Source organism: Chinchilla lanigera, unplaced genomic scaffold (assembly GCF_000276665.1).
Source record: "Chinchilla lanigera isolate Chin_1 unplaced genomic scaffold, ChiLan1.0 scaffold00002, whole genome shotgun sequence".
Taxonomy (NCBI): Eukaryota; Metazoa; Chordata; class Mammalia; order Rodentia; family Chinchillidae; genus Chinchilla; species Chinchilla lanigera.
Genome location: NW_004955403.1, coordinates 23,385,477 through 23,412,533, shown reverse-complemented (window position 1 = coordinate 23,412,533; position 27,057 = coordinate 23,385,477). Strand labels below are relative to the sequence as shown.

Here is a 27,057-nt window from a genome sequence, read left to right as displayed (position 1 = left end):
TTATTTTCCTGAATTACTGTATATAAGAATACCATACATACAATTTGGGAGTGTAGGGAGTGAAGGAGACCTTATGAACTGAAATACTTCTATTATGGAAACATTTATATTTTATATGTACATAGCATTATCAGCAACATTTTTACAATTAAAATGTACAAAGTACAGATTTCAGAGACACTGATGTTGAGCTATTTTGAGATGCTATTTTCACACTTAAAGTGCTTGTGATTTTAAGTGTATTGTGGCTATGAAGCAATTAAGCTGATTTTTGATGAAGCTTTGGCATTCTATCCACTGACTCTGTCAACATAAAGAGTTTGTAGAGTGGGAAAATTTAGATATTTTCACCAGAGCATCTTGCCTTTGAACTTATTTTCAGTGAGAAATTTCAAATGTGTACATACAATTCCTAACATTTACAGGAGGCAGCTTCAAAATATGATTAGAGGAAAAGGGGGTAAAAGTAGGCAACGGAACAAAACATTCTCTCTTTGATGGCAACAGACCAGAGCACAAAGACAATGAAGTAAATTAATAAATCTGGATTCTATATCTAATCAGAAACTCAATATCATATTTAGAATCAGCAAAGTGCTAAGTAGTGATTCAGGGCCAAGATGATTTTTTTAGAGAGCAAAGCTAAAGAGTTTAACAGAGACAGCATACCTGTGTTCATTTTGACCTTGGAGGGTTTGTTAGTAAAGTCTTCAGTTTTCCTGTAGAAAGAAAATGATGCATAATTTGTTCACTAATATGTGGATCAAAATATTGTGAAAGTGTGTTTTTGTTTTTGATGTACATGTAACTTAGTGCTACATTACTGTTAATCTTATTTAAACCAAGATTTAATAAGGTGGGCAAAATTTATATTCTATTCAAGTCAATTCACTTATTCTTGGTCCTGTGGTCATAAGCAAAATTATGTATTTTTATACCCATAACGAATGGGTGGCAATGAGGCGAGGGAGGAAGGCAGGGGTCGGCACAGGAGCTTTGAGAAAGTTCCTTCAAATGTATTTATTTTAATCTCTCAGTAGCAAAACTCCTAATATGTTAACCTTAAATGGACAAAATAAATAGAAAAGTTGTCTCAGGGGACATCTGTGACCAGGGCTGAGGCAACTTCTAAAACAAGAAGGGCTAAATAACTTCCAGAAAATGAAAGAACAGTTTTCAAATTTTGCCTGATCACTCCTTTTGGAACTAGGGAATACTTTATGTTTACAGTGGGTATAGGTTTTAAAACTAAATGACAAAGGTAGTACTTGGGCTGGAATAACACTGACAGACAAAGACAATGCCAAACATGAAGGAAAGATAACTCAGAGCACAAAACCTGCTATCATAGTGTTTCCATAGCAGGTCAGAGAATTAATGATCAGCGTTTATTGTTTGAATGGAAAACGCAGATATTTACAAAATGGCTGACACTCATAAAGTAAAATGAGATTAAGGAGAACAGAGAAAGGCATCACAAATCCTCAAGCTTTTTGTCTTTAAAGTGATGTATCCTGTTACGTATTAATGTAATTTGTGAGGTTTTTTAAAACTTTGCATTGTCTTAGATGTCAAAATGTGAAATGACTAACTTCCTAATCAGGCAAGCCATTTTCCAAGCTGTTAAAAGAAGAGACATGGCGTTTGAATGCTCAAGAAAAACCTGAAACCAAAAGGCTTCTTGGGTGACTAATAAAAATGCATGATTCTATTTCCCTTATTTGTACAAAAGCCATTAACAGATTCATGGCTGAGAACTCTTTAGATAATTTAAACTAAAGGGAATCCAATCTCCTTTGTTCTGAAAAAGTGTCTTTGACTGTACTCACCTAACAAGCACAGACAATTCAGGAAAGCATCAAATTCCTAGAGGGTGGGCATCTACTGGAAGAAAACAGTATTTCAAGTGTTGTCTTAAGCTGGAATTGAACCAGGATCAAGACTACGATGGCTGACTATAGAAGACAGACGACCCTGAACCACAGAAGATGGTCCACAGAGCAAAAGGTGGCAAAATGATTTTTAATAGATTGTACGGTGCCCAGTGTACTTATGTTCAGTTCTTATCAAAGTTTTACACAAAAGCAACTTTGTATATATTCTAATTTGTGAAGAGCAATAGATATGTTTTGCTGAAGGGCCAGAGAAACCTTTGCTCCCAATGTGTATGTGGCAGTAGATTTTATTGGTGGTTCGTGCACGGGCAACAACCTGACTTCATGTCCACAGTTTTTTAATTCTACCTGGATTCCATTCAGTTCCCAGACACCTCATTATTTTTGTACAGCAGAAAAGGTTTTCTTTTCAATGTCCATGGGAGCATAGGCCGGGTCATTTAACTTTTGAGTGGGAGTCTACGAGGTTTGATAGTCCATGCATGGATGCCAACATGACTTTGTCTTTTTTTTTTTTTTTTTTTGGTTTTGGTTTTTCTCCGGTACCGGGAACCGAACTCACGACCTTGCGCTTGCGAGGCAGGCGCTTTTGCCGCTGAGCTAAATCCCCAGCCCCCGACTTTGTCTTATAAATCTTCTAAAAGTCCTTTGATTATCAAACATCCTCTTTTGAAGAGGAGCATAGGCAAAATCCCCAATTTTGACCAAGAATTCTGCATAAATCATTTTATTTGTGTAGACCTAAATTTAAACATCAAGGTCATCTATAAAATTAAAAGACACAAATCTGAGTTCTGTTAACGTGCGAGAATTGCCCCAAAAGACTTTCCATGGAATATTTTTGATTCAATAAATTGCTAAGATTATTTGAGATTAATCTATTTGCAGTTCACGTATTATTCAGAAGAAAGAACATATAGTCTAAGTCATAGGAAAACATTGTGACACGTTAGGTTTTTTAAGAGATACATTTTAAACATGAAAATAAAATATGGTGTACATTAAGATCAAGATTTTAACTTGAATCATGTATTTACTTCAAATTGAGATCATTTGTACCACTTTTTCTGGACACACTGCCCTACGTAATCAATGTGTCAATGTATTTCTTTTTCTCTTTGTGACTGAAGGAAGATTAGAAGTAATCATACATACTACATGAAACATGGTCAAATGACTAAGTAGCTTATTTTGTCTTTTATAGTCCCCAAGTTTAGAAACACTGGAATCCTCCTCATCCACTTTTTGAATACTTTCTTTAAATTTGTAGCCTGTATGTAATGCCAACTCAGAGACTCCTTCCTATTTTGTGGTACAAAAATTATCATACTGGTAAGGTCTCGATTGTCGGTGAACACTACAACCCTGCCTCTATCTCAGAACTAACAGTTCCTGAAGATAGGTACATGGTATTCAGGAGCCAAATGATCCACAACATTTATGCTTGTATGCCAAGGTCAGAATGCATTCAAAATCATTTCTAAGAACAAGAAGAAATCATTACCACCAATACTAAAGAAATGGAAAACATGAAGTCATTCATTTTTTGTTTGCTTTATTTTTGAATCAAAGTCCCACCAATCAAAGTCCCACCAAGTAGTTCAGGCTGGCCTTGAACTTGCTATGTAGCCCAGGCTGCCAATAAGAAGGCCATCATCAAGGGTGGCCCCTAAACATTATACCCCTAAAACTGTGAACAAATCTGTCTTTTCTTTAGAACCTGTCCAGCCTATACATTAGTAACAGAAAATGAACTAATGCAGATGGAACATGAAGTCAGGCAGGCATGGATTCAAATACCAGGTCAGCCCATTTCTATGCATTTAAACAAACTATATCAATGCATTGTCATCATCTTTTTCAACAGCTCTCACAGAGTTAGGCCTGTCCTCCCCACCAACAGCATCTGTTCCTAATATGGTGAATGGTATCATTCTTATTCACCAATATTTCAAATATTTTGAAGCAGACCCTCCCCTTTGGTTATATATTAACAAAATAACTTTGACTCCCCTGAAAATATATGGGACATTATTGTATTGCTTTAGATTGAGTAAGCCACATGGTTCATTACATTAATTTGCATGGATTCTCCCATTTCTCAAATATCCCAGTCTCAGTTTAGCAACACGTTGGAATGGAGGAGGAATTCTATTTTCCAAGCAGATTTTCCTTCTTCTTTAAGAAAGTCCTTCATTTGGCTGAGATTTTTTTTCCCCACATTGCAGTGAATATAAGGAGACAGACCTAACTTAATAGTTGAATCAAATACTTGCCTCTAAGTCTAGATATAGTCAAAGCTACTGAATCTAAGGGAAAATGACACTAAAAGCTTGTGATGATTAGCACTTTAAAAAAATCTTTCCTGTTACACTTGACAGCTTATAACCCAAAGGAGTGGTAGGAGGAACAGAAATGACTATAAGTGTCACATAATGAATCGTGACAAATTGCGGAGTGGTAACGTCCTGCCGGCAGCCATTTCTACATGGCTCACGAAGTCAAAGTCTCTCCTGTTCTTCCTACCGTTGTACAGAGAAGTGCAGTTCCTATTCTGAGGGGGGCATCTCTGATCTTCTGGAAGAACTTTTTTAAAGTCATGCTTTTAACTTCCCCATTTAAAATTGTTAAATCTTCCATTTTAATTTTTATGTACTGATACCACAGATCATCTGACATAGAAAAATTATTTTATTTACTTTAATTTTGCATATTTCATACTAAGAATTTAAGTGGGGGCAAATGTTCAGTGCTCTGATAGCAATACAGAAATATCATTTTTTGTGCATTTTATTTTTAAAATTTCAACTCTGAAAGAAACCTTAGATCACTCACCTTGTTTTTGAGGTTAGATGTTTGAGGACAAGAGAAATGCCTATGCCAACATATAATAGTAAAAGGCCAACATTCAAAAGCAGGCAAGTTCTCTTGACTTCAGCAGAGAACAAACATCTTCCCTTAAAGCCTTTAAAAGTGTTCGCACTCCAGTCCACCCCCTCAAAACATCACAGTGTAGTGCTTAACCAAAGGTTCAATCATATGAGGTAGGGTTTAGTGTAAGAACAAAATACCAGAACTGTTCTTGAAGGGCAAACTGCTTGATGAATAAAATTGGGGCTTTTAACATAGGACCATATGTTTATTCCTCTAAGACTAAAAGGAAAATAATGGTTTCTTGTGATAAGCATCCTTCTTGCCCAGATGGAACCCCAAATGGAAGGGATTATTTTGGTTTACTAAGCCCAGAGCAAAAGCTATTTCTATTTTTTTCTGAAAACCTCAGAATTTTAAGAAGTATGCTTATTTTAAAGTGTTTTGATGGCAGTGCTATTTTACAAAATTACTACAGTTCAATAATCCTGCTTATTGTTAATTGACTATTAAGAAACAGACACATTTTCTTCTGATTTAATACACCTGTTTCCTGAACACCTGAAAAAATATTTATATAGGTAGCAATGCCAAAGTTTATTGCATATTGCCAGTATTACCTTAAATGTGTGTTTATATGTGTCTCCAGCGTGTGATGATAAAACCCTACTTACTCTGTAGAATTTGAATTTTACACAAGAATGTAGTCAAAATTTGCCCCAATTTGGTCTTTTAATCTTAAATTTTAAATTTGCGTTTCCTACAGTGTTTATCCAGACTGAAACTGTGTCTTAAATCATTTTATGTACAGCTTAGTGTAAGTTGACTCATTTTAGAAATTCCAAGGAAGAAAATAATGGGCCAAGGGGGTAAAATACTGTCTTTGAAGAAATGTTGAATTTATTAAATTCTGAATTTTTTGATATTTTGGTTGAACAGCTGCGGTTGGACAGATATGTCCTGTTTTCACTTCTGATACCAGAAGTGCAATATTAGTGGCTAACATCAACATGCTATTGCTCTTTTAGAGTACAAGAATGGGTTCGCTAGATTTTAGCCAGGGATTAGGCAAGGAATTTGGCAAAGTTCCCTTGTATAGTAAATGTATGTGTTAGGTGAATGAAAAATCATGCACGAGAGTTCCATGTTCTGCCATGGGCCTTTGATATTCTTATTTTAGGGAAAAATAAAGTGGCTTGCAGCATGCTTGATTCTACAGGAGGCACTCACAGGAGAGAAGAGTGACAAGCAGAAAACCAAATGGTACCGAACACATTCACCTTGGCAGTGAAAGATAGGAAACCCTGCTGCTCAGCTCAACCAAGTTTCATGATGAGATTGAAGAGCCTGACTTCTTAGAAGCTTGTATAAAATAAGTCTAGGGGCTCTGGTAGATTTTAGGCTCAGTGTGATACAGCTGTTTAAAAACTGCGTACCTAAGACAACATTCAAATGAAGAGTGACTGCATAAGCCAAGAAAGCTTGTGGTCCTGCTTTGATGGGCGTAACAAGGCCCAGCTACCTCACTTTACAAATATCTCCTGTGTTTATTTGTGTGCCAGCCTGCCAGGAGTGGGGGTCTGTCCTCCTTCGGAGGCTCTCACCGAACACTGACGGGGAGCTGGGTGAGCTCACCAGGGCAGCACTATGGAAAGCAATAGAACAGGGCTGGCAGCAGTAAGGAAAATGCGTGTACTCAGATACTTTTCTCCTTTCAGAGAACTCATCCCAGTAATTACTACTCTCAAATAACGCACATTTTGCTTTGAATTGACAAGAACAGGCATGGAAAACAGCTGCACCTAGAAGCTTCAATCCATCCTTAAACATGCCCCTGAATTTAAGAGACAGGACACCCAAATGAGACTGTTTGTCAGTGCTGAGTTTTTGCAGTCTTGTTTGCACCTCTCATCAAAGAGAATGTAAACAGGCCTATCCTAGACTTCAGTGTGCTAAGGGCCCTCACTCGTACAACACATTGGGACTTGTTAGCTATTGGCCTTTTGTTCAGCAAAATGCCAACCCAAAAGACCTCACTTCCAGTTCTTATCCAGTTCATATGTTCCCAGCATTCTTCATGTTTCATGCCTAATATAGTCCTTCATGCCCTGTCACTATTTAAAGCTAAAACTTTCACTCCACTCCAACCAACAAAAATAGACAAGAAAAACAACATACAAATTTATACTTAAATTATACATTGGATAGCGCTGAACCTTACTGGAATGAAGTTTTTGTCATTGTATAACACCCCTACTTGACATGCTGCCAAATCTAGAAATGGTTGGAAAAGGAGATTGTTAGAAATAGCTTAACCTGCGAAGTTAAATCTTCTTTGATCCCACCATTATTATCTATCTCTTCCCTTTTATTTACAGAAACAAACTCTCAGCTTTCATGTTTCTGTACTTTGTAACCCTTAGAGAAGCAGAAAAGACTTTCTCTTCAGTTTCCATCTTCAGAAGGACATGACCTCTTCTGGAGCAAGCTGGTTGTTTCATCTCCAGGTTAGGCTTCCACTGAGGCATGGAGCCACGGCTTATCTTACAGGCCCAGCTGGGCACCTTGGTCACAAGTGTTCTACCTCACCCTTCAGAGATGCTTCTCCTGCAGGTTCAAAAGCAGAGGCTATATCTGCCCAATATCCTCATGACCAAATCTGATACTCACTGACTTCGTTATCATTTCTTCTTTTTAAATGAAGGCACAGCATTTTCTTGTTTATGTTGGAACATTTGGCAATAGAAACCCAGAAACTGTGGTTATATTAAGTCCAGGTTAATATGTTTGAAGACAGTGATCATTTCCCTATAGTTCACAGAGAATTTCTAATATGAATTATTATTGGAATGTTGACTGTCTGCCTTTCTTATGTTAGGGTTGGCGGGTAAACATGTTTTTTTTACATGTGGAAGAAGCAAAATATATGGATGATTCAAAAAGTGAGCAACTGTCTTTCTTGTTTTTCTTTTCGTTTTCTGGTTTTTTTTGAGACAGGGTCTCACTATGTAGCTCGGGCTAGCCTCAAATTCGCAGTGATCCTCCTGCCTTAGCCTCCTGAATGCTGGGATTACAGGCATGTGTCACTATGCCCGTATGTCTGTCTTTCTTGCAGGAGTGGTTACTTCAAAGTGCACACACCAACAGCTAGTAGGAGTGAGATTCAGGATCCAGCAACCCAGGTTTTAGGAAATTTTAGGTACACACTGTTAAGATTATCTTACATTTTTTGTTGTCCTACCACTAAAGTGGTGAGTGTGTGCTGAGCAAACCACTTCATTTCTATGGGCCTGAGTTTTTATTTTGTAAAAAGAAAGACTTGTTTTTAAATACTTTTATAGTCCAAAAGTTTTCTGAATCTAGAAAGGGTATATTAGTCAAAAATGTCTATTGATCTTTTATGTGCAAGCATCACGATTGTGCATAACAAACAGAGTCTAGGTGGAAGGCAGTATTTAATGATTCACTGACATGTTGAAATATAGAAGGGAGATAATGTTAAGGATTCATCTTTCTCATAGTATTGGGATGCGTCCCCGCAAGTTGAAGCCAGCATCCTCAGCTTTCCTCTAAGCTGCCTAGTTTACTTCACTCCAGAGATAAGACATAGCGATCATCCCCATTTAGCATGTCTTTTCATATTACATCGTTTTTCTACTGACAGTCTCAACTTTAGAATTTGAGTGTGCCTAATATCCACTTTATAAATCAACACCCACACAAAAATCTCTAAAACTTCAGTCTATAAATTATCATCATCTTTTTAAAGTTTTTTTCCTTAGGATTTGGTGGTACAGACATTAAGGGTGACTAAAATTGCTGATCTTTCTGTAGTCTGCTTATAGTAAAAAAGAACTTCAAAACTGGTAAATTACATATAGTTTACCATTCCAAATGTGTTTTTCGCAGTAGCTCATGTTTTAAAGAGTACAGACCATTGACTTTGAGGAAACAGGGCCACAGGCACTAAGCACATTGTATTTCTAACCAATATTTTCATCATATTTTCTTACAGGCTGAACCAACCTTGTCATCACTTGCTAAATTACAGCAGTGTGAGAAGGATGATGACATTTCAAGCTTTTTTTCATGGGGATAAATGCTGCTCCACACTTTGGTTACAGGCAAAAAAACTGGAATAATGACCTACAAAAATTTCAGTCAGTCCGTTCCATCTTTTAGAAAATTTGGAGTTAGAATGCTTACTTCACATAGTTATAATTTAATATACTTGGCTAGTTTTAAGGCTGCTGTGTGATAAATATATTATTTACTTAAAATGATTGGGAAAGACAATCTTAATTATAGTACCATGAATTATGGAATGTTCCTGAAGAAACACTTTATTTTTTTCAAAATTACAGATTAGGTCCAGAAAATAATGCCAAAAATGGATCATCAGGTATGTAATAATTATGTAAAAATGATACATACATCACTGTACATAATAATACATACATCAAATATATGTACATCAATTTATATGAATTAAATGTTTTATACAGGCTGCTTTATGTAATTATATCCTCATTTTGCTAATAATCTAGCTTCCAGTATCATCAAAGACAGCCTATACTCTCACTGAATTATCTCAGTTTCTAAAATGGTAATATCTGTTATAACTAAAACTTAATTCATATTTATTCTTATTGTGTGCTGGCTTCATGATATTCTCCTTTCTCCAAACTTCGTTTTGTTTTTCCATCATCCTGTACCTTACAGAATGGCATCACCCTTTCATTATTGTGTTTATCATTCATATACTTTAAGGGTCCATTTTATTCCAGGCATCATGTAAGTTAGAATCTTGGGTTTACCCTTGACATTGCCCTCTCCTTGAACTCTATATGTTTTGAAAAGTTAAAGGATTGTGCTTCTACCTCATGTTCATTTGGCCAAGAGACGTGGGGATGAGAGGACAAATGTTTGTAGTGCTCTCAGTCGTACAGGTCAAATGCAGCTTAAGCATAATGACACAGGGGCTAACACTGTTACTCTCTGTTTCGTGACAGCAATCAGCAATAAATAAATGATCTTCCATTGGTGCATGGATAGGAGGAAGGGTGGCATAGCATAGCTGGAGGAAAACCACTGTTCACATGCATATACAGAGATAAACACAAACACACACAAAGTTTGTGTTCCCTGCCCAATTATCTTACATGCTATTAGACTGGGGATGCATTTATTTTCTTGGTATGGGTATGTTCATCTAGATGGCAGGTGTTAAGGACTCAAAGAAAAAACAATATCATTTTTGTTTAAATTTATTGTTCAATCCTCTCTTTGTCTTAGCAAAAAGATTTAGGAATCCATTCACTGAAACGCGTTCTTTATGTACTAGATATGTTCACTGCATGAGTAATGTGTAGTTTAATGTTTATATATTCTGTAGATACACACTAGTAGGGGATTTTCTACTTCACTGTTACACTTTCAGCCCCTAACAATATTTAGTACATAATAATTAGTAAATTATTATAAAATGAAGACAACCTCCTTTATAGAAATGAAGGAATAGCTGTCATTGCAAAGGAGTTACTGGGGGAGAGGGGCAAAGCAGCTTGGAAATTTCCCTCGTTTGTGCATTAAATTTCATCCTTTGGCTCTCACTAGGCGTCTGGGGCCCTTTTTTCAGGTTCTCGTTGGACATGAATGCAACAGTATCTCTCACCATCGACAGTGTTTTCCAGCCTATGCCATTCATGGGACCTCTGGATGATATGGAGCTGGTGGATACTGAGATTCGTTGAGCCGACATTTTGACATTTGGAAAAATGGCTTTGTTTGAAGTGTTTTAAATATTAAAACATAGTATTTAAGAAATTAAATACTTCTTATGGTACTTGCCTGTATTCCCTGCAACCAGGGAGGCTGAGACACGAAGATCACAAATTGAAGCCCAGCTTGGGCATTTCAGCAACTTAGCAAGACCCTGTCTCAAAATAAAAAAATCAGAAGGGCTAGGTATGCGCAAAGGCCCTGGGTATTGCTGAAAGAATTATTTAAGATTACTGAATATTAACAGTAGTCATGAAAACACTATGCTTGCCATGTTTATTTAATCAATTTTCTAAAAGCCCAATCTGCATCACACATTTTAAGTAAATGTGTCTCTATTGTTAAACACGGAACCCTGATTTGAACTGTGATTTTGTTTTTCCCAAAGGAGATGACTAATAACACGATTTTTGAAAAATCTTCAGCCCGTGGGCTATTTATATCTATCTTATCAGTTCATATCCCAACGTGTTTCTCAAGTACACAGAACGAGGTAGGCCATACTCCCTGTGTGGGACAAATGTTATAACAGGGCCATAAGCCCCTCCCTTGCTTGTTCCCTTTTTGTCTCCTATCATTAGATGTTATACACCCACCGTCTAACCTGAAAGGTGCAACTTGAGAAGAACTTAGATCCATCCAGGTGGCCTCCACCATTGAAACATGCCTTTCCTCTCTACATGTGAGCGCCACATTCCAGGTTCCACGCATGATTCTTATGCTTTCTCTTTTATACAGTTTCATTGTATCTATAGCTTCTACAAGCACAGTTACATTAGCTGTTTTGACCTTTATAATGACGTCATTATGCGGCATATAATCATATTGCTAAGGTTCATTTATGTTGCTGGTTATTTCTGTAGTGTGTTCATTTTACTTCCTGCCTTATTCTTTATTTTATGCATATGATATATTTTATACATCTACATTCCTTTGTAGGGGAACTTGGGTTCTGGAATTTTGTCATTTTCAATAGTGCTTCCATGAATATTTACGTACATGTTTCTTATTCCTTTGATTGTTAATTAACTGCTTGCCAGAGAATTTAAATGATACAAATAGCTTTTACGTTAAAAGTGTCCTATGACCGGAATTGTTCTATGATTATTTACACATATATTACTTCACTTGAGCCTCAAAATAACCAAATGAGGTAAATACCATTGTCATCCTATTTCATTGTGAATAAAAACTAAAACACAGGAAGCTGTTCACGTTCCACAGTCACAAACTAGCTGAATCGAGCTTGAGAACCCAGGCAATGTGGCTTCAGAATTCTTATGAACTATTCTACAATGTACTTATTGGAACTAAACATTGGAAGCATTTCAAGAGTTTACAATACATAACTTGGTCACTGATCAAAATTTGAATATAAGGCTCTCATAATTAGGGATGATCAAGGTATAATATGCAATTTTTTTTGAAAGTACTCATGGATATCACAACTACCCTAAAAACAAATTTTATATCAACTTCCTTGTTTATTTTTGCCAGAGACATAAGGTTCTTTGCTAATTGATTTCACTGAGACCACCACTGAGTGTAATACTGAAGGTATCACTGCCTGGTTGCCTAACCCAGTGGTGACGTTCTGTTCATATTCCACACAGACACCCAGGAGTATATGATTCTTGAACATAGGCTGTTCCAGGTCCATCTGATTCTCCCTTGTGAGCCCAGGCTTCTTATTCAGTCCAGTGTTAAGGCACAAGCTGCTCTCTGGGCGGCCTCACAAAATCAGATGAATTTTAGGTACAGGTGACATGGTCTTTTATTCTCCAGAGAAGGAGAAGCTTCTAGATACTGAGCAAAACCCTCAAAATCAGTGAAGCAGCAACTTCAAAGTGTGTGGAACTGTGGAAAACATATTAAGCATGACTTTCTTTAAATTTGCATATATTACTCCACAGTAGCCCATAGTTTCAAAACAGGTCAAACCACAGTGTCATGAACACATGCATTGCCATGGATACATGTAAACTGTAAAGATAGGAAGCACATGCCACATTTGTTTGCTCCACAAGGACTGAAGTCATGCTCAGCACCACCCTGTGTGGCTCCATTAAATTTTTGTTTGTACTAGTTCTGAATGCTCCATCTCAAGAGGAAGAATGAGCCATCAGATGAATGAGTCATATTTTGGTTATAATCGCAGGAACACTTAAAAATGAACTCATTTCATTCAGCTGAACAAACCTTATAAAAATTAAATTACTTCATATACATAAAGTGAGTTAGCTATTTTGAGTTTTCCTGGAATTGTCTCATCGATTCTTTCCACTTTCTATTTTGCCTTCTTCCATTTTTCTCCCTTCCCAGTATTTTCCTGGTCTGTTAATGATAAAGAAGAGGTGGGAAGAAATATGTGGTTTTAATGACCTTCCAGGCAAAGGAAAGAAGGCCCCACAAAATGTTAGTATATTAATAGTAAGCATCTTTCCAAGGTGCAAAGAAAATGTTTTTAAGACAGCTTAATCTTATCTTTATCGTCGCTTTTATAGTGTAGTCTCTGTTAGAGTCTGAATTAGGGTGTTATTTTTTAATCTCTGATCTTTATCTGTATCTACATCTATCTCTATGTGTGCATGAATATATGTACCTCTCTTTTCTCTTTTTCTCCATAGAGATTTTCAATATTTAAGAGCATTTAAAATACAAGCCAGATACGATTTTGTGTAAACTCAAATCCCTTTCTTCTATTAAAGTTTTGACTGTGGCCCTGTGAAATGGAAAGCCCTTAACCTTTTTGCTTTTTAGTGGAAGGAAACTAAATTTACAATAAAGTATCTTAAATTTTGCTGAAGTAAAATGGCAGGCCTAGACAAAAGACAGATCTTTTGCATTAGGGTAGAGATAATTATTGTGACTTTTTTCTCTAATTTGTCAAGTATTTGCAATGCATTTTGTTACTGTGCAACTGCACTTTTGTTACTTTATAATGTAATGAAAACAGTACATAAGTAAATTATAACACACATGCAAACACACCCACACACACACTCCTCTCTGTACCTCTATACTTAAAAGAATATATTCTGTCATAAGGAAGAAAAACTGATGTACTCTTTCTTAACTATAAACCTTTCTGCTCCTTTAGTCCATTTCATCATCTCAAAATCCTATTGCTTTTCAGATTTGGGTTCAATGTCCTTATCTGTCCTACCCTTTGCTAGGTCCCCTAAACTAATATTCCTGTAAGATTGCCGTGTGCACCATTCATTCAGCAGTGAAGCATAAACTGTCACAGCGTTTCTGATGTTCCTGCCCTTTCCTCAAACTCTGTATATGCATAGACTTTCTAGCTGCAGTGCAAGTCCCTTCAGAGCAGAGACCAAGTCATGTAAAGATTTTAGCCTTAATTTCCTCATTGCCAGGGGCACTGGACTTCTATGTTCTGTAATTTCAACATCTGTAACTCCTTTTCCCAACATAGCAGGCCACCAGTATATTTTAACTTTGCTTTTGCTTAACATCCCTCATCTCAGAGATCCTAAAACTAAAGTGTAAGATGCAGGTTGCTCCTCCACCTTGAGGGCTGCTGGCTGTGAATATCTTGTTGGTAAATAAAATAACAGCATGACAGTGGCCAAAAGCACAAAGTGTTCAACCAGATTCTAAGTTTAGAGTGTTCAGACTTGTTACTTACATGACTCAAAAAATAGACAAGAGGGAATTGTCCTCTTGTCAGTTGTGTCTGCTTCTCATGTTTTATATTAGGACTGGATTTATCCCCGATTTTCAAGATGGGTTGTGTTTTGGCCTCTATTTACCACTGAAGTTCTTCCTTCCTACATAATGCATATGATTTATAGTCATTAGACTCTAGCACTGAAGTGGATTTCACTTTTTTCTTAGTTTTCTGTGTGAACTACACAGCTGGTCTCATGCAGTGGAAGCCCCTGTCTTACCAGTTAGGGAACTTGTGTCCTGCACTGGTGGTGCTACTGATGGTGACTGAGCACGCGCCCATCTGTGCCCACGTGGAGAGAGAGTATGCTTCCAGCAAAGATCCAGGGGGATCAGCCTCCCCGGCAGAGCTTTTCAGATGAGCACTTGTGTGTCCTCACAGATGCAAAGCTGAGCCAAAGCTGTTAGTAAATTGCAAATGAATACACCCAGAGCATAGCAAGAACCCTACTGGTGAGATATTTGGAATCATTTCAGAACCAACGTAATGCCTTCTGCAGTTAAATAAGACAGTGATTGTGTAGCATATCAGACAACTCCTTAACACAGATACTTAGTCTCTCAAGTTCTCAGTAAGAAATTTGCCAACATTTATAGATGTACTTATTTCTACTAAAGTGGGATCGGGCTTCGTGGCACCACTCAAGTGAGTTCTGAGTCAGCGTGCCTACAGATATTGCAGAGCAGATGAAGTATCTTGGGTTCAGCTACTCTCATTTCATGCTTTCACTTCTCATCACCTTCTTTGCAGTGCTTTCATTTCATTGCAATCTGCTCTATGTTCCTCCCAGTTGACACTGCCACTGTATGCTGGGGTCAGGGAATCACACTCAGGCAATCACAGATTTAGAGATGAATATGCTTGAAAGAAGGCTATTTTAACCTAAATTACAGCTATTTGAAGATCTTAAATTTGATTCACAAGGCCTGACCTCTCCTCAGCATGCCAGACTTGGCACATGAACCGCTTATTTCCGTACCCACTTCCACTTGGATGGCCAATGAGCGCATCACTCAGGCCTCTCTGCACACCACAGCTCTCTGTAAACAGCGTCACCGCTGTCCAGCCCAACACGCTGACGTCACGTTTGGCTTCTAATTCCTCTCACCATCCCTATGTGTGAGCAAATCCTACTCTCCCTGCCCTCAAAATATGTTCAAAATTAGAACGTGTCTCATGGCCTTCTGTGACCACCTTCTAGCACCTTCTTGTACATGTTACCCATTTCAACGACCTTACAATTGGTCTCTTTTCTTCTGCTCTTGCCGTATCCATGGACTGTGTCCAAAGTGTTCAGAGTGATGCTCTTAACAGCTGAGAGAGATCACCGAGTCACCTGAAGCCTTTCCTTAGCCTCCATCTCCCATCCTCACTATGGCCCGCAGGGGCCTCCTTGTCCTGAATGCTCACCGTCCCCAGGCTCCTGGTTACAGTCCTCTCCTCTTCGCTTGCTCTGCTCCGGGCCCCTGGCCCACTTCATTGGATATGCCAGTGCAACCCTCTCCCAGAGTCTTTGCCTCTGCCAGGAACACTTACCGCTTTACACATCCTCAGTCCTGTCCTTACTTCTCCAGGTTAATGCTCAGATGGTATCTTGTGAGAGAAGCCTTCCTTAACCACCCCACAAAAAATACCCTTATTCTTTAGAACTATTTCCTGCAGAAGACTGTCATCACTTCTCATCTTTTATCATTGTTTATTATCTTTTTCCCACCCTAAGAGCAGGAATTTCCATCAAGAGAATGTGATTCAGAGACAGGAAATTCAGTCATGGTGGAACCTACAGGTCAGCCCACAGACTGGCACCGTGTGTCTCCCCACGGGCTAGTCAGGGGGAGGAATGAGTATTACAAATTGCTCAAATCAAAATTTCTTTTTCCTTTAGGAAGCATAAAGAGACGGTCAACTTTACCACTTCAGCTACTGAGGGAATACTGCTGAGATAATCAAGATTGCCAGAGAGAGGCAGAAGGAGAGGACAAGTTGGTGCCTCGCGGTTTGGTCAATAAAGACTTAATTTGTATTTGAGTCTCCCCATGATCGTTATTTCGCAGCACTGCATGAACTGGTTTTGCCTCATGTTCACACTGCACACAATTATCTGCCGTTGTTTTCTGCGGTGAAACGAGACAAGCATCACCATCTAGCTTTGCACTCTGATTATGGGTGCTGGTTCCAAACAGCACCGAGGCAGTTCAGTGGGATTTCCAAGTACCACCACTGCTCCTGGTCTCCATTTTGAATTCTACAAATGGGAAACAATAGCTACCATTTATTCTTAAGCTAATGAAAACATTACTTTCTTGGGGATATTCCCATTATTTAATTACATATATGGCTTATTTTCTCATGTCTTACATTTGATTTCCTTGGGTTTTATTAAAACTGTGAATGATGAAGTATTGTCCTCATCAAAATAACATATTTGCATTTTAACTTGTTTTCTATTTTACTTTTCAAAAGGATAAAAGGATTTCACCACATAATGGACAGACTAGACAGCTGGAGTATAGTATATTTTAGAGCAGTTCCTTGCAGTGAACCTCAAAATGTATTGCTGGGTCCCAGCTGGCCCACTGACCTACACTTCGTGTATACCAAGTTTCGATTTGAATTTGATGAATACACTAAGCTGACATCAGGTAGAATAACAGCTGATTGCACAAGTGCAATGTTTAACTATCTTAATTTAACTTTTTTTTTAGGCCTTTTTTGCCTCTTCAGCACACAGAACCTGTTACCTGAAATTTGTGCAGAAATGTGTTTGCAAAAGCAAATAAGTAGTATCATCTACCTGAATATCCCTAATCATTTTAAAGTGTCACTTAAGGTATTTTCAGAATACATGATTCTATAAAAAGACAAAGAATTGTGTTATAGGAGTATAAGGTAATAGGTTGTAAATCATTTTGTTTAAAAAACAAGAAAAGCTATAGCCGGGCATGGTGGTGCATGCCTGTAATCCCAGCACTCAGGAGGCTGAGGCAGGAGGATTGTTATGAGATTGAGAACAGCCTGGGCTACAAAGTGAGCTCAAGGCCAGTTTGAACTGCATAGTGAGACCCTGTCTCAAAACAAACAAAAACAAAAACAAAAACAAACTACAGTGATGTTTTTCATGACAGGCTTCAGGATACATCAACATTTTACTAGTACATGTATAATTTATACGCAAATAAGAAAGTACTGTTTACCTAACCCTTAACTCTATAATTATGACTACTCTAAACTGAGAGTAATGTTAAGAGTAAAAACAGATGTTGTTAATATTTATGTTTGCACAATAGGCATAAAATGAGATTATCCCAGGCAATAAGACAAAAAAGGAATAACTTAACACAATTCTTTCTGTATTAACATTAATTTAGTGTTGAGTAATGTTTAGATTTTTTTCTTAGAAATACCTATGCACTCTAAGAAAAAGATAACAAAATTGGGGAAAAGAGTAAAGAAGCCCAGATCAATAGATATAAAATGAAGTAATATAAAATAAAATAAAATAAAAACTTACAAGCTTAGAAAAGACAAAATTTAATATAGCCTTGGATAATTGAGGCTGAAGAAAAGCATGACTCAGGCTTAAAATCAGAAAAAGCACTGATAAAATTAACTGTGTGTTTCTTTAGGCCCTAATTTCTCAGATGAAAAGCTATTCCATTACATTTTTAAAAATTTATGAACAATAGATTAAAAACTATTTTATGTAGTGATTAGAAAATGTCTGAAGCTCAATGATTGGAAATCTGACTGAAAATCTAAATCCTTTAGAAATAGGCATGAGTGACAGATCCTTTAATGTTTCCTTCCCTTGACAATAGATAGTTTAAAGACAGAGATTATAAAAGAAGGAAATACTAAACGCTCAGTAGATAAGGACATACTAACTACTCCAAGATGCTGGCCTGTGTTACGTGGCTTTTGTTAATGGTGAGCCTTCCTGCACGGCGTTCTATGGTGCTACCCTGGGATGACATTGCACAGACCCGAGCTCTAGCACTTTTCTTGGTGATGCACTTTTTTTTTTCTCTTAGTACCTGTAATTGAACTCAGGACCCTGCACTTGCCAGGAGGCACTTGTGCGGCTGAGCTATATCCCTGGCCCACTTTAGCCTGCTCAGAATGAGGGTCCCTTTCTTTACAGGACCACACAGCCAGAGACTTAGAAGAAAATAGCCCTCTCTTCTTTTCAATCAATAGAAATAGACACACGTTCTATATCAACAGAGGAGTTCAGAGAAAAAGCATTCCAGAATAAATGTTTATGATCCAGATTATAAGCTATTTTGAGAAATACAGAGTCACCTGCTGCTTTCAGTTTCCAGAGAGAAATGAGAGAGTGGTTCCACAAAGCCTGCTGCTGGGCGGGGTGTTATGCTTGATACATTGTGTCAACTTAGGGAGTCTAGAGGTTTGGCTAAGTGACTCAGCAGGAAGCCAGGGTGCTTACTTTGTATACATCCTGAGCCTGTGCAAGAGGAGGGCATGGAGATTGTGTGAGAGCTACACGCCACTTAGGTGGGGGTAGCCTGTTTGCAGTGTAAGGGAGGGAAAGAGGCTGCTTGCTGTCCTTCCCCGGTTTGCTCTTGTTGCTTTGTTATCTTCTGCCTCGGAGCCAGCCAAGTTTGGGCTGAAACCTCCACAAACTGTAAGCTGAATAAACCTTTCCTTCCTTCATTTTGTGTGTTGGGTGTTTTGTCTCAGCAACGAGAGAAAAGTAACCAAGACCCCGGGCTAGTGACAGAGGCAAGAGCACTGGTGTTAAGACACACCCAGGTTTGCAAAAGTCCTCTACCATGGGCAGATGGGTATCTTCACAAAGTTACTCATCCTTTCCCTGAACCTGCCTGAGTTTCCTCTTCGAGCAAGGAACACAGAGGACAAAGGTGCCAAACTCCTAGGCTTGCTGACGTACTCAAGGGATTTACACAGAAAAATCACTTAGAAGGGGCTCTGACACATAGTGCCAAAATGTTCCCTCTACCGCTGTTACAGAATGACTGTTTCCTTGGGGTGATTGTGTGAACAATGGCTAAATCATTTCAGACAGGGGTCCCTTCCTTGTTTCTCATTCATTTCGGTGAATTCTCCAGTCAGGTTTTCTCTTTCTGTAAACATTTTTCTAAAGGGTAGACTAAATCTTTGTTGGAGGAGATGAATTATTCTACAGCCATACTGCACAGATGGCTGAAAAATATGTGTTGATTGCACTTTCGTTTGGTGCAAGGAGGCTCCCAGAGCAGCAGCTTCCTGGGCCCGAGTGGGAGCTGGCGTTGATTGATTGGTCTCCCCGGTGCACCAGACTGCGGGGCAGAGAGGAAGCCCACAGGGAGAAAACATCAGAGAAAGTGAGGCTGCTGGGACTCGGTCCACTCCTCTGTGACAGATGTCCCTTCATAGGAAAGAGGCAGGGAAGGGGAGGCAGCAGAGGGAAACAGTGCGTAGCAGCCAGATGACTACAAGTAATATTTGAATAAAATTAGATTTTTAACAGCAAAAATGACAACTTCAGTCTCTTCCGTATCAAACTGCCCTTTATTGGGTCATTTTCATGTTCACTTTCCTGCAATAGAATAAAACACAGGATCACTGAATTTTCAGGTGACTACAGAGAGTTACAGGCCAAGGGCAGGAGGCTTCTCTTAGAAGTTACCTCTCCTCACACTCAGCTACATAAATTATTCCCTGGGAATAATCGTCAGTGAGTTGCTAGATGACCAATTTGTATTTTCCTTTGATTAGCGGGCATAACCATTGCACTGTCAAAATGCCAAGAGAAGAAGAAGGAAAAGAATGACTGCTTAACATTTTTTTCCTGTTACTCACAGTGAGGTATCAGAAACCAGACTGCTCTGCACCAGAGAAGGGGGCTAGAGGAGCCGCGAATATCTCTGTGAGTAGCATTATAAGCATTATTACCTGATCAAGGCCAGGATTCTCCCTTAGTGGCCCAATGTTCAATCCATACTAGCTGTTTAATCAAAGTCAATCACATTTTTTCTTAATAACAGTATTACGTATGGGTTTGAGTGGTAGCTTATGGTTCAAAATACTGTAAGTGCTTACGTATATGTGTAGAAGTCTTACAGGGTGAAAAGAGAGAAAGTGTCACAAGCTTAATGTATAGATCCAGGAGTTTAGCTCAGTGACATGGCCCCTGCCTGGTAAGTATGAGGTCCTGAGTTCAATTCCTGGTACCGGGAAAAAAAAAAAAAAGAATGTATATAGGTCAATATACATTCAATACCAATAATATAAGTATTTTAGCTCTGGACTGAGCTAAAATAGGAAGAGATATGATCCGTCTGGTCCCAAGAGCAGGGCTCAGTCCGTATGTCACGCTGCTCCTGTGTGCATGGTAACGGACATGTAATTCTTTTCCTGTGATAGCCAGTACAGTGGAGAGATTACAAGTGACAAACTGGGTTTTAACTGGAGCTCTACAAACTCTGTTATGTACTAGCTGCATGACACAGAATAAATTAGTTATATGCTCTGTGTCTCAGTTTCCATAATTATAAATAGACTAGAATCTATGTTAGGATGGAATGAAATAATATATGTCACAAAACTGAAAAGTTTTCCTAAAATCTGGTCTTGCTAGTTGTTGATTACCACCTTATCTCAGTGATACTGCATACATTTCCTGTCCATGTGCTTTTAGTTCCCTAAAACTTGGTACTTACTGAGCATGTGGTATGCATAAAATAAATGGGCTCATTCCACTTAAAAGTCTTCTATGGTCCTGAGGGTCAAATGGGCTGGGGGTCCCACATTCTGGTGATTAACCGGCGGGATGTCTTTAGATGTCTTTCTACTTTGGGGACATCTGTTTCCTTATTTGCGAATTGAGAGAGTCAGATATTTGGATATTGTATCTAGTTCTCACTACTTTTTCTATAATCCATCTCTATAAGAGCAGCTGTAAAAGCTATGTTTTATAATTTCCTTTGCAGGTTGGCTCTAAGCAGATCTGTGATGACCCAGTTATAATCAGGTACACATACATGATTTCCTTTCTCTTTACAGATGAGTCATAAATCTGCAGAGGAATTATCTGGTTCCATTAAACAGCAAATTTGGCCCATGATTCTCAAATCAAATTTGGTTTTCAAAAGTTGAGCTTGTATGTTTTCTGCTGTTTAAAGGTATATGATAATATTATTTAGTTGGGCACTTGCAAACTTACTCTGGGTAAGGTAATGAAGCAGTTGCTTAGCATGTTTGGGGCTCTGGACTCAATCCCCAGCACCCACAAAAGAAAATTACTATGGCAAATCATTTTCTTCGAAGAGGCTACTAAGGAAAATTCAGGCTTTCTGGCTTGAAGCACGTCAGGTACACCTCAGAGTTCTGAACTAAAATCAGAAAGCTCCTTGATGCATGCTGTAAACAGACTTGCCAGTATTATTTTTATAGAAACTCTCAAACCAGCATGAACTTTATACCACAATTAATTATTGAAGTGATCCAGGCTACAACAGTCTATACAAACACCATTCATTTTTCCCCCCTCTGGCATTTGGTTATCAGTCGTGTGGCATATAGAGTAGCAGTCCTAAGGATCCATTTCCGCGGCTCCGTCCCTAAACCTATGCTTTTGATGTAAATAAACTGAATGAAGGAGGAAAAAAAGGCAAAGGGATACAGCGCCATGTTTTAAGAACATTTGTCTGGATATTTTAGTGAGAAGCTTAATCAAATTAATTATATTTGGCTCTGACTAGCTTAACATAAGGTGTTAGTTTTGAGCTGCAAATGAGTAGCACTTGACAAGGTGAGAAATCTTCCTTCCTTTGTTGAAATCATCTAAGACGCATTTCTAATCTACGTTTAAAAACAAAAGCCCAGGAACATGCAATAAGAATTCTCTTCTCATATACAGCTAGGTCCTGTGGCAGAGGGAGCTACTTGTTTTCACCTACCCCGTCTCTCCTCCTTGCATTAATAATAAAAGTTTTAGCTGTGCACATGACTTTACCTGGACTAAAATTATGTTTTTCAGTTTCCCTTACTTTGTGACCGAATTTCGGCCAGTACAGGTGACTGAGTAAGAAACGTGCACCTTCTAAGAGACCAGTCTTAAAATAAAGGGGAAGGCTGTTCCCTTCCCATCCTCTTTTCTTCCTTCAGCCAACCGGAATGCAGACCTCATCTTAGGATCTGGAGTGTTCTTGTGACCACAAGAGGAGAAAATCTTGAGTTGAAGAAAGTGGAGCAAAAAATGCAAAGACCAGCAATCTGGAGGCTGAAGCAGGAGGATTGCTGGGAGTTCAAGGCCAGCCTGGGCTATATAGCAAGACCTTGTCTCAAAAAAACAAAAAAGGAAGGAGCTAAGGTCCCTGATAATCACAGAGCTGTCACACTGGCTCTGCACTACCACTTTCCACTTCATCTGAATGGGCAATAAAGATCTCTTTTGTTTAATCCTTTATTACTTTGGATCTCTACCAGCAGCTGAGTTTTTATCCCAATAAATGTACCACAGCTGGAATTCAGAGATTTGTAATAATCCCATTACATATATATTTATTATGTTAAAAGAGTAAATTTATAATTTTATACTAAATTATAATTTTATCCTACACCAGCATTTTCCTTCTATCATAGGTTGATTGAAATGTTGGCTACATATTCGTCGAGACACTGTAACTCAATAGCAGGTGCCCAGGAGGCGAACGGCGCTGCTTTCTCCTCTCTGGTTCTAACCCGCTCTACCTGCACCTTGTTCAAGAACTTATCTCCTTTCCCATATGTCCGGGGCTGGGGATTTAGCTCAGCGGCAAAGTGCCTGCCTGGCAAGCACAAGGTCGTGAGTTCGGTTCCCGGGTACCGGAGAAAAACCAAAAAAAAAAAAAAAAAAAAAAAAAAGAACTTATCTCCCTCCGTCCCTTTCTATTTTCATTAGACTGACTAGAAGTTCCTTGAGGACAAATCTATGCTCCACTGTTTTCTACCCCATAGATTTAGCACCTTGTTTGAACATAAAAAGTTCTTAACTAGTCTTTATCAAAGAAATACTCAAAAGATATGCAGAAAGCTGTATACATTTTTAACATTACCATGTATTTAACTGAATACCTGAAAGAACAATTTGAAAACAAGTGACCAAATTAAATACAACACATCGAGAGAAAAATTCCAGTGGAGTTTTAAGGAACAGACTGAGATACAGCAAACAGTAACATAAAAGATGCAGTAATATGCAATTTCTGAATTTATGCAGCCTTAAAGAACAAAAGCACTTCACATCCACTACTTACTCCTTTATTATTTCCAGTAAAAAGCATCTGAAGACTAAGAGCCAAAAACTTCATAAAGGAACAGCAAGACAGAATATCAATAGAATGACTCATAGGAAGAAAAGTGAGGTTCAGAAAAAAAAGACAAAATACGACAACATTCTCATTTTTGCGGGCAGGCAGGGTCTCACTATATAGTCCCAGCTGACCTTGAACTCACTATTTAGCCCAGGCTGGCTTTGTGGCGATTTTCCTATCTCAGCCTCCGAGTGCTGGGATTACAGGTTTGTACCACTACACTTGGCCTCCTCATTTTTCTTAATTCTTCACTTTTGATGATTGTTTTAACAGCAGATTTTGTTTATTCACATAGAATGTGAACATTCTTTACTTGGAAAGATTGTTATAATCAGATGATAAAACAAGTTGTATCATTCTGTGCCTGCCTTATATTCTATATGTAATGTATTGTCTCTGCCATAAATTACTATGGACAAGGTGGTGGCTTCTGTACATTTTCTAAAAAAATTTTTATCTTGGCAACGTAAAAATCCCGCAAAACTACTCCATGTGTGGAGTGGTTGTCCAGCTCCAGTGTCCTACCCTGCTGACCCATTTTATGTGAAAACTACACTGGCTGCCAGAGTCATTTTGCTTACTAACTTTTGAATCCTGAGATGCTGAGCGTGTACTTACTGAATATTTTGAGAAATATTTACATGTTTAGGAATGAAGTGCTATTTTTTTTAGAGTTGAAGTGCTGAGAACTCATCTTTTGAAGTAAGGCAATGTGGGATAAGTGATACTGAACCAGGGCCTTAAAATTTTGGAAAGATCCGAGCCATGGCTCAAACAGTTGTCCCCGTAGCTGAGACACATCACTTCATCTCCCAGGGCTTCCCTCTTCTCACCTGTGCAGTGGGAATGTTCCTAAATTTCTTGATTAACCTGCCTCAGGGGATTGTCAAGAGGATAACGTGAGACAAAGTATAACAGCAAAGAACAACCTCGAACAAAAAGTACATTACAGTGAAGGTGAACTTCTTAAGTAGCAGAGCAGGTATCAGGGAAGCTTTTGAAGCTTGGGTAGGCAAACTTTCTGGAATAGTCAATAAAAGTCTACTCCCTCCCCTCTTTTTTGTGACTTTTTTCTTTTTTTGTCTTTTGAGACAGTTTCACTGTACAGTTCAGGGTGATCCTGAGCTCACTATACAGTCGAGGCTGGTCTCGAACTCTCAGCAATCCTGCTCCTGACTCAAGCCTCCTGAGTGCTGGTATTACACGCGTGAGCCACCATGCCCGGCTTGTCACTTTCAATTGGAATTTTTATCTGGATGTGAAATACAGACCGGGTTGGAAGCCAAAATTGATGGAGAAAGAATTTTTTTAGTATAACAAGACAATGAACCCTAGACCACAAGGTCGAAGAAGTCAACTACTTTGCTGTAATGTAGAAGAAAATACCTAGGTCCTTCTGCATAGTAAAGCCATTTCTGCTGTAATCTGCATTAAGAGGGGAAAACAAAAGCTGCTTTAGGAAACTATAAATCACTTGAGGAATGGCCTTGCGCCAGAAAACTGAGGTCTTCTTTTCGGAAATTATAGACTTTTGTTCCTTATAATTAGGCCTTTTATTGCTCAATTTCCAAATAACTTAGAGAAAACTATCATGTAAGATTATAACTTTTCTTCAAAACAACCAAAGCAATGTGCAGCAAATTTAGTAAGGAAGAAAAAAATGAGTTCTTTAGATTTTAGCCAACACAATAATGTAAGCCATATATCTCTCTCCCTACACCATTGATACCTGTTAAAGTATCATGAATTCTGTAAAAAATATTAGAACAAATAGAACTTCAGAAAAATCTGCAAAAATAAATGAGATCAGGCTAGGATCACGTTATGTCACACAGAAGGTGATGAAGTAGCTATGATCACATGTAAGCTTTACCTGCTTACCTGGAAAGATCTGTCAGGCACGTATGGATTACCTTCTGAATTGTGTCTAAAAATACAAAAAGCATCCATGAAACTCTAGTAAGATAAAAGAGTTCTTAATTCTTTAGTCTCAGAACCATTCTCCTGCCCTAATTAGATGTGAAAAATTGCATTTATTTTAAATTCATGTGGGTATTTAATTAGAAAGTGTCATTTGTAAAACAGTTTCTGCAATTTTCTCTAGTGGAATTGAATTCGAAGGATTTGTATTGCTGTGTTTTGCAGAAAGGTACTTATAATGAATCCGTCTGGCATCTGATTGGTGATAAAAATAATAATCTGGAATGGATTGTTAGTTATTCTGGGGCAGAACTTTGGGAATTCTTGGTGAAGAAATGGGGCTTGGAGAAATATAAAGATTCTCCTCTTTCGGTCTTACACCTCAGCCTAAGAGCTGCGTCTCCTCTAATCGTGAATTAATGGCTGCAGCACAGATAAAATTGTTGACACCGAGTGCCTACTGAGTAGAGGCAAATGAGCTTTTCTTGACAGTACTTTTAGTATTACCTAAAATGCTGCCTACAGTGCCCAGGAAAATAACCAGTTTTCTAAGGTCATTTTAATTTTATTTTACTTAATAGCTAACGTGGCCCAAAGCTGAATTTATATCATCATAGTGGAAAGAAGGAAAACATCTAAGAAATTCATAAGTCCTAGAGCCACTAAAGGTATATTGTACATTGGGTAAAGCTTTGGCCACAGAGGCAAGCACCTGAAATAACACAGATGCCTTCCTGTGGGGAGTGCAGTGGCAACTTGGCTGAAAACGCAGACAAGGATCCTTTACTCTATCTTCCTTAAGATATTGGAAAATAATCTTATGTTTTTAGAGAGTAAGTGTCAATTTAGTAAGCTGAAACGTGGGCAACATATGCTAGTAGAGCAATCTGTTTCCATGAGGATTATGAGAAAATAAATGAGGCCTTAAGCGTTGTAAAGAAAAAGGCCATTATACCAGTAAAAGTGTGTTCAGATCCCTGGCAAGAGTAGACATTGATCTGCTTTAAGCAGTTGTCTAGCCTTATGCTACTCATTTCTTTTGAATAATGTCCTGTATGGCCAATGCATACAGAATCTGATGGCTTGAGAGAGAATATCTTATCCATACTGAGAATATAGCTATTGGAGTTTTGTAATACTTCCTTTTGAAGTATGTATTTTTCTAGTTCTACTATCTCTGTAGAGTCAAGGAAAAAATGTGAAGTTCATGGACACAGAGTAAGGCCTTGATCTTGTTTCAAGCCAAGGTTCTGGGACATAAAGTCGTGAGGGAAGAACAACCACAGGATATTAATCCAAATACTCCGAAGTGGCAGCTACATATTTTCAATCACTTTGCTAGCTTTAAAATGTTTTTTCTATGCCACACACAAGTACCTAAAACATAACAATTTTCAGTGTTTTCAGTATCTACTTGTTTTCAGCTGATTCTTCAAGATATGTCACTCTTCTCTTCCACATGCCAGATTCCTTACAGTTGAACAGCAGGAAATCAGTGTTTCATTGTTTTAACTTTTAAGTGGAGTTAAATAATCCAAGAAGTTTAGTATTAAAAAGATCTTGGAGGGGCTGGAGATTTAGC

At 38.3% G+C, this 27,057-nt stretch overlaps 1 protein-coding gene across 5 annotated transcripts in view; it reads right to left on the bottom strand.

The window, feature by feature from the left end:
• Sorbs2 (sorbin and SH3 domain containing 2) overlaps positions 1-27,057 on the bottom strand; it is a 207,768-nt gene that overhangs the window by 91,121 nt on the left and 89,590 nt on the right. For 4 of the 5 annotated variants that reach the window (XM_013512887.1, XM_013512891.1, XM_013512898.1 and 1 more), the window contains exon 2: positions 670-719. The exons of the other annotated variant lie outside the window; for it this stretch is intronic. In XM_013512887.1, the coding sequence (XP_013368341.1) occupies positions 670-679 (10 nt within the window). In that variant the 5' untranslated portion in view covers positions 680-719. The remainder of the gene's footprint in view (positions 1-669; positions 720-27,057) is intronic. 5 annotated transcript variants of the gene reach the window in all.